General features: G+C 40.2%; 1 protein-coding gene across 15 annotated transcripts in view; it reads right to left on the bottom strand.

Moving 5' to 3' along the window:
• LOC124552519 (fasciclin-1) overlaps positions 1 to 15,559 on the bottom strand; it is a 646,219-nt gene that overhangs the window by 82,842 nt on the left and 547,818 nt on the right. For 11 of the 15 annotated variants that reach the window (XM_047126816.1, XM_047126814.1, XM_047126815.1 and 8 more), the window contains exons 5-7: positions 12,869 to 13,046; positions 8,967 to 9,127; positions 6,178 to 6,186 (exon numbers count right to left, since the gene is read on the bottom strand). In XM_047126816.1, the coding sequence (XP_046982772.1) occupies positions 6,178 to 6,186; positions 8,967 to 9,127; positions 12,869 to 13,046 (348 nt within the window). The remainder of the gene's footprint in view (positions 1 to 6,177; positions 6,187 to 8,966; positions 9,128 to 12,868; positions 13,047 to 15,559) is intronic. The other 4 variants (XM_047126818.1, XM_047126828.1, XM_047126820.1 and 1 more) reach the window with 1 other exon arrangement.

The raw sequence follows: 15,559 nt of genomic DNA, 5'->3' as shown, positions 1-15,559 counted from the left end.
GGAGATGGTGAGTCACGACAGGCACAATAAAAAGACTCTCACAATCATAGCTTTCGGCCATCAAGGCCTTTGTCAGCAATAGATGCACACACACACACACACACACACACACACACACACACACACACACACACACAAACTAGTGCATGATGGGAGTGGCGACTGGGTGGGGGCAAGGAGGAGGCTGGGACGGGGAGGGGGAGGGATAGAATGGTGGGAGTGGCGGACAGTGAAGTGTTGCAGTTTAGACGGAGGGTACACTAACATTCCTAATGCCCGTGACCTTACCGCTATCGAACACTACGGATTCGAAACCGACAACCTCCTTCTTAGTTTCTGTGACCAACTATATCCTCACCCACAATTACTTCTCCTTTGAAGGCATTACCTACAAACAAATCGGCGGTACGGCTACGGACACCCACGTGGCACCACCCTATACTAACCTATTCGTGGGCTATCTAGAGGAACCCTTCCTAAAAACCCAGAATCCTAATCCCCTCACCTGGTTCAGATTCACTGATGACATCTTTGCTATCTGGATTGAAGGTGAGGACACCTTATTCACATTCCTCCAGAACCTCAACAACTTCTCCCCCATCTGCTTCACCTGGTCCTACTCAACCCAACAAGCCACCTTTGTAGATGTTGACCTCCACCTCAGAGATGGCTACATCAGTACCTCTGTACATATCAAACCTACTAACCACCAGCAATACCTCCACTTTGACAGCTGCCACCAATTTAATACCAAGAAGTCCCTTCAGTACAGCCTAGCCACCCGCAGTCGTCGCATCTGCAGTGACGAGCAGTCCCTCTCAGAATATACCGAGGGTCTCACCGAAGCCTTCACTGACCGTAATTATCCTCTCGTCCTCGTACAAAAACAAATCTGCCGTGCTTTATCTTTCCGGTCTCCCACCACCTCCCAAAGTCCCACAGTCTGGCCACAGAGGAGCATTCTCCTCGTAACTCGGTACCGTCAGACTGGAGCAACTGAATTACATTCTCCGTCAGGGTTTCGATTACCTCTCGTCGTACCTCGAAATGAGAAATGTCGTACCCACTATCCTTCCCACCCCTCCTACCGTGGTATTCCGCCGTCCACCGAACCTACACAATATACTCGTCCATCCTTACATGACCCCTGCTCCCAATCCTCACGGCTCGTACACCTGTAAATAACTAGATGCAAGACCTGTGTCGTGCAGCCTCCCGTCACCACCTACTCCAGTCCGGTCACTAACATCACAGATCCCATCAGAGGCAGGGCTACCTGTGAAACCAGTCACGTGATTTACAAGCTAAGCTGCAACCACTGTGCCGCATTCTACGTAGGCACGACAACTGACAAGCTGTGGCCAAAAAAACGATTGGACCGCCCTGTTGCTGAACACACTGCCAAACACAATACCCCTCATCGCAATGACTGCTTTACGGCCTGTACCGTACGGATCCTTCCCACCGACACCAGCTTTTCTGAATTGTGCAGGTGGGAACTTTCCCTGCAATACATCCTACGTTCCCGTAACCCTCCCGGCCTCCACCTTCGTCAGCCACTGTCCTCACCCATCCGGCCCCCTCCCCGTTCCCATTCCAGCAGTACGCAGCAGTCATTTCACCGCCACACCCAGTCTTTTAATTTATTTTTATTTCTCTCCTTTCCGCTACTTACCCCCTCCCCCCTTCTCTCCTGCCCTCCCATCTAAACTGCGACACTTCACTCACCACTCCTATCGTGGACTGGTGCTGCTGCTCGCAGTGTGGTTTCAGTTCTCTGAGACTGCAGACGTGTGTGCAAGTTGTGCTTGCACGATTGTGTGTCTACTGCTGACAAAGGCCCCAATGACCGAAACCTACAGTTGTGTGAGTCTTTTTATTGTGCCTATCACGACTCGGCATCTCCACTGTACGGTGAGTAGCGACTTTCCGTCTCTCGTATTGTTACAGTCCGTCCTAGATTTTTCACGTGTTAATACTGTTGTCTTAGCTCCTACTAAACTGGATTATGTGACAGCTGAGGAGTTAATGCTGTTCTTACTGGTCCTCTTCTAAATTTTGATGTATCAACAGTAGGTGTTACCATAGTCTGAGGATAGTCTGCTTTTGACGATTCAATTTCAGTAATAGTGGATCACTTTTGGGTTTCTTTTATTGCATGATTAGCACAAAAAATTTTGGTTTGCTTATAAATATTAGACTTTTCGGTCTGAGTCGAATAGGTTATTGCATTGGATTTTACATATATAGGTCAACATATCACGTCTTTTCAATTTGAAAACAGTTTGTCCTTCAGGTGATAGTCTTTGTCAGTGAGTGATGCGGGACTGTGTGTCGTATAAATGCTTGCCGTATCTGAATTTTGATAGGACACGGTGGTTCTACGGTTTTAACTGTGGAAACCTAGCTTGCTGTCACTGTTTAGGCTTCCGTCATGCCTTTGAAGATGCATATTTGCTGATACTAGGCATTGTAGCAGTTTTACTGTGGCACAGCCGGTTCTGTGAGCGAGGTATGTAATTTGTTAGCTACTCGATATGTTACGTATTCCCCTTGGGCGTTCTCTGTCATTATAACTAAATTTCTGATATCATTTATCTTGAATAACCAATTATGAATTTGGCAAGATAGGGTCTACATATTATGTCATTTCTGGGATTGACTTTAGTAAATTTTGTATTGTTACTTTGGTGTTTCCGTTGGTTTATAGGTATTACTTTTGTCCACCTATATTCGTGTACCTCTGTATTAATGTAAGTTTTTATGTGTACGACCATTGTGTTTTCAACAATCTAAAGTTTTCTTCACCTGTAATTTTGTTGTCTACAATTCTTAGTATGAATATCCTTTCTGCTTTACTGTAACACATTGATTTCTTTGGCTGTGGCATACAAGAAGTCAACTTACTGCAAGTACAGGATTAGCTCGTAGATCTTGCAACTCTTTGTATCTCGCTTTATAGCAGTGTAATCTGTTGGTATGCAGCACATTTTTATTACTGACAAAGTTTTCCGTTTCTTTTTGTTATCTTGTACGTTACTTTTATACTTAGGACAATGAAGTTTTATACCGGTCCTTCTGGTGTGATTTGGTGTGTTCGTCAGCATACTACTTTATAGCCTGTTACATTTTTAGCCCCAAACAGACACTTTCTGCCATTTATAATATGATTCCAGCTAGTAAACTCTATTTTGTGCAGAATCAGTGCCCGTTTGGCACGCAAGTACGTTACTTATTTAGCGGGCTTCGTCTTTGATGTTACGTTTCTCTAGCTCATTCACCCATCTTTCAGCTTTTTCCGTACCCGTATTACCTATCGCAACCCAGCTTGCTAAGTGCCTGGTACTGTTTAGATGGGGTTGTCATTTTGTAGATAGGTTGTTAGGGTAATGTTAAATAGTCTCAGGGAAATAGTACAACACTGTCGGCTGAAAACTTTGATGACTCCCCTTAGTTAAGCCAGATTTGAGAGCCTTGTTAAGTTGTTTCACCACGGTAGTGCCAACCTGTTAAGCAACAGGACACCAAATAATATCTTTTAATTTTAATTTGTTGTATAACGTAGGCTGGAAAGATATTTGTGGCTATTCTTCGCGTGCTCTGTACATTCCGTTTTTCTCTTAATATGTTGTCTGGCATTGGGTTTTGCGTCAAGTTGCGTTTTTGATGCCCGTGAGAACCAATTATATCAGTAGTCGTCATAGTACCTAGGCCATATATATGCACATTATTGTACTTTGATTACAGAGTGACATTTTACTTTAAATGACAATAGGTACTCATATATACTAGGTGTTTTCTCATCTAAAGGGTGATTATAATTAAAGTTACACTTTCAAAATGCTGTAGAAATAACACCAAATTGCAATGGAATATTATCAGAGAAGGGAGAAAACTTACGGCAGAAGAAGAAAAAACAGTGTGAAAAGTGATCAACAGATGGTGCCGTATGTGTCAGAATACATAAATGAAAACAGTGCTCAGTTGAGGGAGGAAACGAATTGATTAGATCTATGTCAGTGGAAGCAGGTTGCCACAGCAATGCTTGAGGAGATGAGTGGTGGTGTGCAAACTTGTAGTGCATGGAGAAATCACCCGAGCATTGGACATACTCGTGATCACGGTGCATAAAATCGTACAAAACATCGTTCTTTACTATCCGTTCAAAATTACCCGTGTGCACGAGTTGCTTCTTGTTGACCTGCCAGCAAGAGAGACCCTCGCTTTAGAATTTCTTGCTCGAATGGAAGTGGACAGTGATTGGCCGTGGAAGATTTTGTGAACAGACGAAGCCCACTTCCATCTGACAAGATATGTCAATACACAGAATTGTCAAATATGGGCAACAGAAAATCTACACGCAAATCGACCAGTACCACTTCGTCCTGGAAAGGTCACCGTGTGGTGTAGGTTTACGGCACCATTTATCGCAGGGCCATATATTTTCAAAGAGACAGCTTCCGGTCCCGTTACCTGTACCGTCACTGGTAAGCGCTACGAGAGTCATTTGCGCAACCGCGTCATTCCAGCTCTCCGACAGCACGGGTGTGTCGATGGGATAATTTTTATGTAAGATGGCGCACTTCCACACATTGAAAATCCAGTTAAGCAGCTGCTGAAATGCCTTTCTGGAAATGCTAGAATTATCGGCCACTATTTCCCTACGGCCCGGCCGTCCTGCTCACCTGATTTTAATCCGTGTAACTCCAGGCTGTGAGGCTATCTGAAAGATGTCGTGTTCAGTGTTACAATAGCGAACTTACGTGCACTGAAGGCACGCATTGCGCAACACGTTCTGAACGTGACCACGGAAACACTCTGATCAGTTGTGGAACGTGCTGTTTCTCGATTTCAACTTTTTCAGAAAACGGTGGACAGCATATTGAACAGTCACACGGAAATTAATAATCCAATTTGATTTTGATTGATGCAGTTTTTGGGCCTCAGGACAATTAAAAACTAATTTTTCCCATCCGATGTGGTGGATGGCCTTATGTAACTAACAGTATCACACCTGTGCACCCACGCACACTGAGTAGTACAGCTTGTTTAGTGTCAGATTGTCACCTTAGGTATTGTTGTGTGATTCATTTGTCATTTGTAGTCTACCACTGTTAAATTATGATGCTTACAGTGCCATCTATTGCCACATTTTGTAACTATTTATTATTCTTCTGCCATACATTTTCCCCCTTCTCCGATAATATTCCACTGCAATTTGACGTCATTCTGAGCAGTGGTGTTATTTCTACAGCAGTTTGAAAGTTTAACTTTAATTATAATCATCCAGTATAACAATTATATAGGATTTTTATATTCAAATAAAGAAAAAAATTGACAAGTTTTATTTGGGGGAGCTTCCGATTGTAACAGAGATTCGTTTTGTACTTTTATGATTACTTTGTGCACCTTGATATACACTAAAACCATACTCTTATTATGCAAGGGGCCTGAAGATGGCCTAGTGGCATGCTGAAACTGGTAGTGAAAATAAAATAACATCTCAATTAGACAGCTGTTGGTGAATTTCATTGATAGATTCATTTGCTCTGTTGAACAAAATACAATATTTTTATTTTCAACAATATATACAACCAAATAATGTTAACTGCATTTTGAAGCTGCAGTGATGACACATGGGCAAATTTACTTTTTTCCATTTTTTTTTTTTTTTTTTTTTTTTTTTTTTTTTTTTTTTTTTTTTTTGGGCGGGGTGGGGGAGGGGGGGGGGGAGGGTGGTGACCATGCAATTAGAAAAATTGTGAAAGAGGCCCCTTGTCCCCATCCCCTCCCTGTATTACTGACAGCCCTTACAAATGGTGAGAGATTTTACACCCACAAACTCTGTGCATCAAAATTTTCAATGGCAAGGAGTCGCCTTCTGGAAGCCACCCTCCGCCAGATTTTACAGGGAGGAAGAAAAATGTCAGCTGGTGTTAAATTACGCACACCACCACAGCAGTTAACCGTTACTTTTCAACATATACAAAATATGTTATTACATTATGTTGTAGAATGTTGCAAAAATAAACATCAACAGTAACAGTTATAAGGATATTAGTAATGAAAACTACATCAAGTAAAAACACGTCCATTATTAATTACAAAACTCCAAGCAATAACAGAACACCATGTATTATAGAAAGATGCTGAAAGAAACTAAGAAAACTATTTTACCTTGAATGACTTCAGAAGATAGTCAAGTTACCCAAATATGAAAAGAAAAAGTGAAAAGGAATCATTTAGTTGTTTGTGCATGAAATTGTTACAGTATTTGATGGTACTGTGGTGCTGGAATGGAGAGAAATTTCAGTACAAGTTGGTTTTGCACATTTCAGGTATGGGATTGCATGAGAAAGCTGTTCATTTCCATTGGTCCCGAAGCCGCAAAAGGACACGAAATATGACTGACGTTCAGCTAACTCAAAACTCACAGTAAGTAATGCACAAAAAATGTGGTTGCTGCAGAGATAATTTTCCTGGTGTGACATCTTTTATGTCTGTAATTCATAATCAATTAGTGTGACAAAGAAATCTACTGCATTTTGGTTCCGTTAGCTTCTAAATACCAAAGAGCACTGAACTGAAACGTTATCTCCACATGTTTGCAAAAAAGCAGCTCCTTATAATTGCTGAACTGAAATCTAAACTGCTTTTTTGACTTTCTTTTTCATACAATTTATATCAAGCAATCCCATTCCTGAACTGAAAAATATTGTCATGTATTGCATTCTGTTCTACAGGTTTTTTTATGTTATGCACTGATTAGGTTCTGAATAATTCGTGCACACATTAATTCAAATGAACTAGTCTTGTTGTGTGCATTTGAGAGGCATATAAAATAACAGAAAAACTGATTAAACTCAGGAATTCAACTAAAACCAGATATGAGCATTTTCATGCATTGTTTTCCTGTGAACAGTAAATTTCCAATTGCATTATCTGATCACAAATGTTAAAGCTGTAAAACAGAAATGCACACTGTATATTGTACATAAACAAGTGACCAAGTGATTTGGAAAATATTTTTAATGTGAATAGTCACTGTCTTTTGTTCTGTTAAGAGTAGTCTTTTCTTGTACAGGAAGAGAAATAGTTCAAATTAAGACTTTGTTATTCTTAGTTGAGAAGGTGAATGCTGAAGCAAATGTGACAGCAGTATTGTATTTTATTGCAGAAATTGGCAACATAATAGAATATTTATGGCTCAAAATTCAACACAGGCATCCTCTCATTATGCACAATTCACACCCTGATTTCTGATGGATGACTTTAGCCTGTAACCTGATGTCGTGGAGAAGTATGAAGACCACAATGCAATCTTTGCTAGTGCTAATCAGTACTGTTGTAGCTAAGGGTTGACTCCTGGCTGTGCCTATGTGTAGAAATTCTTGCAGAGAAATATTTAGATTCCTATCTCCTATAAAAATAAATAGTCTCTCGTGAGACTATATCCTATTAGAACTACAGTGTTTTCCTGGCAAAGTTTGTCAACATAGTAGGGAACTATATATGCTATATGTTGAAAACAGCATATAATGTATGAGGGTGCCCTTTAAGTCACCAAATTCTATCATAAAGATAACACGGTGGATTTAATCTTACGAGAGACTGTATTTATAGGAGCTGGGAATCTAAATATTTCTCTGCTAAACTTTGGACTGTAGGCGTTATCTCAAGTTTGCACAATGATTTTAGTGCAGTGGCATTACTGGTGACCACCTTCAGCAGCTGTTAAGTGTAAAATGTAACATTTTATTTAAGTTCAATTACTGTCGTCAAGTGTATGTATTCTTACATCCCTACTGATAATGTGGGAGGCATAAGAGTGATGGGAAATATTAGTGAATGGTATCACATTCTACATCACACTGTGTGCTCTTATGTCTTTGTGATCTTCCCTCCATGTTTTATCCACAATGGAGTTGGGGAAAAAAAGGTCTGTACACAATTTGTACTGTTGGTGGTGTTCTCCCACTACGTACATCACAGAAGAAGCAAAAGCATTTTACAGTTCTTCAGTGCTTCACCCAAACTATGTTTTGAATTGGAGCTTTGATGTGTTACACGGCCAGTGTTTTTAACACATTTGACTACACTGTGTATGCCGATTTCTGCAACTGCGTTTGTATAAGTTCACTAATGAATGTTTTGCACATAATAAATTGTTGCTGCCAGTCAGAATTCTGCACTTTAAAAATAAAAATTTATGTTTAGGCAGTGTGTTTCACACTATATGTTTATGAACTAGCACGTATCTGCAACAGGGTGTTAATAATTTAACTATTACACCAGTTTTTGTGTTAGCTTAAGCTATTTTGTCAGTTTATGACACTTTGAGGGTACTGCTGTGTAAGGTAAGATGCACTTTGTTTCTTGCCATTACTAGCTTCAAACATTTTATTCATCACCAGACAGTTGCATTGCACTTACAGGACAAACTATTAACCAGCTGTCTAATGTTGTGAGTGCGGAAGCTTCCCAGTTATTTTCAGAAACTTGTGTTTCTTGTGGAGGGCAAGAATATGACACACACGTCTCACCATATTGCACACTTCTGTTAGCACAATTGCGGACATTTTGAGGTAAAATACATTGTGTTCACAGTTTGTATTTGGAAAATGTACAATGTAATCTCACGTTTGGTATTAATGTTAAATGTGCAGTGGTTATTAGAAAATTTGAAGAAAAGAAACTCACATTCATTAAAGAAAAAGCTCTAATTTCACAATTTTGACTGGCAACTTATCACAAACCATTCATTATTGCTGGTTACAGATGGCAGTTATCAGCTGTCTTTTTGTTGCGTACATTTTCCGGATGTAGCCACACTAATAGAAAAGGAGTGCGTCTATTTCCACAGTGTAATATAACATCGTCGGCTTAGGAGATTGTGCGAGCGCACATAATGAGAGAATGCCACTGACCGCCTCCACAATTCCCCCCCTCCCGCACTGGCTACTCACCTCCAGAAACTGCTTCACCGTATTGTCTACAACCATGAGTGGGCGCTGGATAAGGTGCACGACGCCATTCTTGACGGGGATGTTCGCCTTCACGATTTCGGCGAGGACGGCACCGGTCGCGTGGTTCGCGTCTCCGATAACTGTGTTACTTTTAACGTACGCTGCAGCATCGAAAGGAACATTGTGACATTTGACGATTAGATACTAAAAAAAAGACATATAGTTTATTCCTATCAGACTAGGAAGTAATTGCTAGGTGTATCACACACCACCATTCTTCTGCACAGATACACAAAAATATACAGATGAACGATGGGACGGAGCTGAAGTAAAAAGTGATAAAACCTCAAAACAAACTACTTCCTATTAAAGAGGAGCAATGTTTGTAGCAAATGTCTTTTATTATACATCTCTTGTCAGTAAAATGGAATACATAGAAATTGTACAAGCTATAAAATGATGATAGCGATATAATTATTGCCTGTATCATTTCAATAAGATTTCTGAAAATATTTCAGTGACTGATAGAGGTTATAGAAAGTATTTGTTAATGCTGCACAAATTTTATACATAATACAGCACAATGGAGTATAATGTCTCTTCTTGTGGTTCAATACATGCGCTTAGTCAAAAGGGGTAGCAAAGAATCTATCGTTACCAGTATGAAAGGTAATTAAAATTTCCATCACATTTTTTTTTGTTGCTGTGGCCAGTAATGGTTTGATGCATCTCTGTGGAGGTGTCTTTGTCCGGCTACTACAACCTAGATCCATTTTAACCTGCTACCTGTACTCTAGCCGTAAGCCCCTCCCCACCCACGCACTTACTTACTTCCGTTACCAAAGTGACAATCTTTTGAATCCTCAGGATCTGTCCCATCAACCAATCTCTTCCTTTTGTCAGGATGTGCCATTTTAACTGTATTTTGTCTACAAAATAGCAAGTAATTGCTACACAAAGATCTTCAGGAGAAACTTCCTAAAATTTAAATTATATGTTAACAAATGTCTCTTTTTTCCAAAGAAGTTTTACCTGGTATAACCAGTCTGCATTTTACATCCTCTCTACTTCAGCTTTCGTCAGGTATTTTGCCATCCAAATAGTAAAACTCGTCTACTGCTTTTATAGTCTCATTTTCTACTCTAATTCCCTCAGCGTCACCTTACTTGACTATACTCCATTAACCTTGTATCAGTTTCGCTAGTGCTTATCTTTTAACTGTTTTCGAGACTCTATCCATTTCAATCAACTGCCTTTGCTGTCTCGGACAGTACTCTAATGTCATCAGCAAACCTACAAGTTTTTATCCTACTTCTTGAACTTTAATTTCTTTTCAAATTTTGTTCCTAAGGCAGAATAACAGGAGGTGCTACAACCCTGTCTCTCTCTCACTCGCTCCCTTCTCAACTACTGCTTCCCTTCCATACCCTCTGCCTTAGACGACTGTAGTCTGGTTTCTGTACAACTTGTGAATAAGCTTTTGCTCTCTGCATTTTGTCCCTGCTACTTCCAGAATTTCAAATGTATCTCCAAACAGAGAGAGTACAGTCAGCATTTCTCCAGAATCCAAATTATTTTCTACACTTAATGTGCGTCAATATTCTGCAAACATGATTAATTAAATTGATAGTTTAATCAGTTACAAAGACGAGAACAATGCACTGCAAGAAAGATGCTATGTGTGTCACACACCCCATCCTACTGCTCGCCTGCACCAGGCGAGACGTGCGAGTTTTGTGCTGCTGTACAGGTAAGTGATTTAGAATGTAATAAAACTCAGTTTAGTTCAGGAAACTAGTTTAATACCTGTATTAGTGTGTTTTGCAAGCTTACTATTAAAGGTTTCACTTCTCTTTGCGTATTATTCCAGAAAACACAAAAGGAACATAAAGTAGGGTTACAATCGTATTCTTGAATACATTTTAGCACAGTAAAACTTATAGAATCTCATTTAATTGTTCTGTTCCATTCCAGGAAGTTAAGAAAAGCATATCCCTTTGTAGTTTAACTCTTATTTTGCGAAACACAGTGTAAATTTTAAGCTCTGGTATCTGGAAACTTTGCACATATGGTAGTATGTCGAGAACAAAAGGTTATTCACAAGTTGTACAGAAACAAATAGGCCTAAGTTTTGTAAACCTGTTTTGCTTCTTTTATTCTGTAATCTAACTTACTGTCACTAAAGTAAGTTTGTTTACATACGACTGAGATTAGACCTAATCTTTCGTAAACGTGTTTCCTTGTTTTTCAGTAATTTAATTTGACTTATTCTCACTAAAGTAAGACTTTTACCATGAGAGAAAAGTGCCTGACGAGCCACAGAATTGTTAGCTCCAGGGTTTGGTGTGATGGCTGCAGTAGTTTTTTTTTCCATTGGGGTAACTGTAGCGGCTTCGTAAATGGGGAAGTGAATCAGACTCATCAGTGATTCTGTAGGATATGCAGTAGAGATAGGAAAATAGTGGAACAGGAGGGGAAAATTGCTGCCCCTCAGGCATAGTTAGAGCAGGCTAGGGAAGATCTGAACAGGTTAAGGAGGGAGAAGGGTAAAGAGAGGTGGAAAGTGGCAACGGGTAACAGGAGGAACAGCTAAAGCACCTAAACAAGTCTGTGTTTGCAATGCGAATGATGTCAGACATAGGAGATATAATGGAGTGGACATAAGCAAAATATGCCAGTTTTTTATATTTATGTGATATGGTATCATATTTTGGGGTAACTCCACAAACTGAGAGAAAAAAAAGTTTTAGAGTACAGACGCACATAATATGTAAATCCAAGAACATCAAGTCGAAACCTATTCAAAGAATTGGGCATGTTAACCACAGCTTCTCAGTGTATTTGTTCCTTAATGAAGTTTGTTGTGAATTATAGATCTCTTTTTCCAGCTAACTGCTTAGTACACAGTATCAGTACTAGGAATAAGAACAATATACATAAAGATTTAAAATCACTTACTCTTGCCCAGAAAGGAGTCCAGTATTCAGAAACACATATTTTCAATATTTTACCAGCAACCATTAAGAGTTCAGTTTCAGGCAAGGCACAATTTAAACATAATTTAAAAGAATGTTTGGTGGCCACCTCCTATTCCATCCATGAATTTCTCAACAAGTGCAGTAGACCATTTTAATGAAAATTTATTATACTTTAACTTTTGACTGTACTTGGTTGTAACAACCAAGTAACTAGCTACTGTGTGAATGATGGATTTAATGAAAGCAGATGTAAGTATTAAACCTGTAAATATTAGAAGTTTAATTTTAATTCATGTACATAGTTTTACTGTTTATTGACTGAGGATCATTAATTTTAATGACACTCAAGTTTTTCTAATTATATTTTTGTAATGTGTTTATCTGACATGTTCCACACCCAGGAGGATCCCCTCTTTTGGGGGTCTATTGATTTGATTAATTATTCATTCCTATCAACAGATACACAAAAATATACAGATGAAAGACGGGACAGAGATAAAGTAAAAAGTGATAAAACCTCAAAGCAAGGACAGCTGAAGATGACAACTGGGTCGACAGCACGAATAAAAATGTTCTCTTCTGCTTTCGGTGCAGCAAATAAGTTTTTCAAATCAAAACTTCCGGTTTGTCTGTATTGGAAAATTTACAATATAAGTGTATTAAGTAGTCTGACTTATGGGCTTTTGATGTGAAAACTGAGGGCTGATCAGTCAACCATGGAGTGAACCATGTTGGAATAAATAGAAGAGACAGAGAAACAAGCAAATGCATCAGAGCGCTAACTGGAACAAAAACACAATTATGACGGTCACTAAAAAGAAACAGATGTTCGGTGAGTGTAACGCGAGTCCTCTGCTGTCCCCAACCGACACGAGGGCAGAAAAGATCGAAATGAGAGCCCAACTGTGTGTAGCCGATACTTACGCTTGTGGGCCTTGCCGTCAGACTCCATGGTGAAGGAGATGACGACGCGCAGCATGTCGGTGAACGCCAACGTCTCGTACTCTTCGTCGAGTGGAGTAGCACTCGTGAATAGCACGTGGTTGGGAATAATGTGACCGTCGATCACCTTCTGGTCAATTTTTTCAGGCCGAGGAAGTGGCTGGAGAAAGTAAAACGTACAATGTAAGGAGCATATCTACAGAGCTACTGGAAGTAGGACTGTTTCATTATTGGGCCAATAAAGGTGCACAGAAAAAAATCCCTCGGCGTATAAGTTTGTATCAATTTTCCATAAGTTTTATAAACACAACAGATACACACAACACAGACTTTATTCATCAAAATTATTCTCCTTCACTCTTTACACTGGTCTGCCAATGCTGGGATAGCTTTTCGATTCTGCGACTTTAGAAATTGAAGGTTTTTCAGGCAAAGAACTCACTGAGCCACTTTCAGAGCACATTTTCCTCTGGGAAGGTTCTTGGATAGAGAAGTTAAAAAAAAATGGCTCAGAGCACTATGGGACTTAACATCGGAGGTCATCAGTCCCCTAGAACTTAGTTAGAACTACTTAAACCTAACCTAAGGACATCACACACATCCACGTGCGAGGCAGGATTCGAACCTGCGACCGTAGCAGTTGCGTGGTACCGGGCTGAAACGCCGAGAACTGCTCGGCCACCACGGCCAGCCGGATAGAGAAGGGGTGAAGGTCAAAATCTGAGGGTGAGAGACCAGGTGGTGAATAAGGTGGGTGCAGAATGAGGAATGACTTTCCAACTCCTGTACAGTGTTTTTCATCAGTCTAGCAGAATGCTGGCAGGCGTTATCACAGAGCAGCGTCACTTCACGCAGTCTCCCCAGTTACTGTTCTCAGATGGTATTTGCGAAGATGTCTCAGTTGCAGTTAATAAATGTCACCAGTGCCAGTTACACCTCGAGGAAGCAATTTGTAATAGACCGCACCATTGCTGATCCACAAGATGCATAACATAACCTTTCTCGGATATGTGCAGTTGCCGCTTTGTTTATGCTCGACCATTCCTTTCTTTCTCTTAGGGATTAGCATAAGGACACCATTTCTCATCACCAATAACGATAGGAATGGTCGGTGCTGTTCACTGAGCCAATTCGTCACGATAGAGCGGACATGCACACGTAGCAAGCTGCTGATTTTTTGTGGTTTTTGGCTTACAGCGTGATGTACCTGTACACCCAATTTTTGAACCTTCCCCGCTGCACGCAAATGTTTGCCAGTTTTCGAGTACGCCGATGTGGTTCGGTGTGAATTAATGTGTCTAACCGATCTTCGTTAAACCCCGAAGGCCTTCCTGAATCTCGAGAGTCACCGACGCCAAAACGATCCTCCTCAAAATGAGAAAGCCATTTCCTTGCCGTGCTCTGTCCAATAGTATTACCCCCGTACACGGCGCAAATGTTTCCTACTGCGTCTGCTGCTGTAACCCCTCGATTGAACTCTGACAGAAGATGTCAGAAATGTTCAGATTTCTCCAATTGGCACTCCATTTTCTAGTGTCCTCAGCTCCATTTGTTATCTGCAAATGACTACATGACAATATGTAAACTCAAATAACAACTGATAAATATATGCAGAGCACCATAACACCAGCATGCAAAACAAAAATGTTACAAGCTTTTTCACCAATCTAATAAGCCGTTATATGTCACAATGATTAAATAAAAAGTGACTATTTGAGAAATACAGTAAAATTAAGTTCTCAGTGGAATATAAATAATAGACAGAGTAAAGGTAGCCACTTGCAACATAGTTGAGACGCTGGTCAATCAACAATCTGATTACTGCAGACTACTGTAGGTGGTGTCTGATGCATTTGCTCCTGCATTGCAGACTTTATCCGGCAGATAGTGTAAGAATTATGAAGTTGACTTGGTATTACGAGCAAATTCCTCTTTCTTGTGAGGGTTTTTTCTCTCCCCCCCTCCTCCTACTTGAATGTCAGTAACAGTGATACCGTGATGCACCTTTTGGAGGACTATGGGAACGGCAGCTAAGTGGCCAGTGAACTGTGTGTTGCGCTTACCTGCAAGCTTACTTGTGATGCCGGAAGTTCCCGGACTCTTGCAAGGTGACAAGTATTTGCATTCCGGTGTTGAAATGCTTATTAAATAGTGGAACTTTAATATTTGGAGAATTATGACAGGGCGGAATGGCTGTCTGGTACTAGCCTAGTACTGCTGTTACGTGGCATTTAGAGGAAGAAAGTAGGTTTTTTTTCTGCTTCTGAATGTTTCTGTCTGCAGCACTTGAAATCTTGCTCTGGAAGATAAGTACGGTTTTCCTTGTAAGTTTACAGTATCTCCAGTCAGTCCTCCTTTCAATACAATTAACACAAGTACCTCCAGCTGTTTTACTTCTGGTGATGTTATGTGCAACAGTTTCTGACAAATGTTTTTGCAATTCGATGTGGTACTTAGAATCGGCTGCTTCATCAGAAGACATGAAAGTGTTTCACGATGTCATACTGAATGTGGATATAAAACTTGAAGGTACTTGACAAACCACTGGTTAGACTGGACCACATTCTAAAAGGATTTTTCTCCTCTCTGCAACATTTCCTGATACTGTGTATGTTGCTTTTAGCATATTCATTTTGTTCAAAAAAATGCAAAATAAGTTTATTATTGTTTGTT

This window comes from Schistocerca americana, chromosome 10 (genome assembly GCF_021461395.2).
Source record: "Schistocerca americana isolate TAMUIC-IGC-003095 chromosome 10, iqSchAmer2.1, whole genome shotgun sequence".
NCBI classification, from domain to species: domain Eukaryota; kingdom Metazoa; phylum Arthropoda; class Insecta; order Orthoptera; family Acrididae; genus Schistocerca; species Schistocerca americana.
This window is presented reverse-complemented; position numbering and strand designations above follow the sequence as displayed.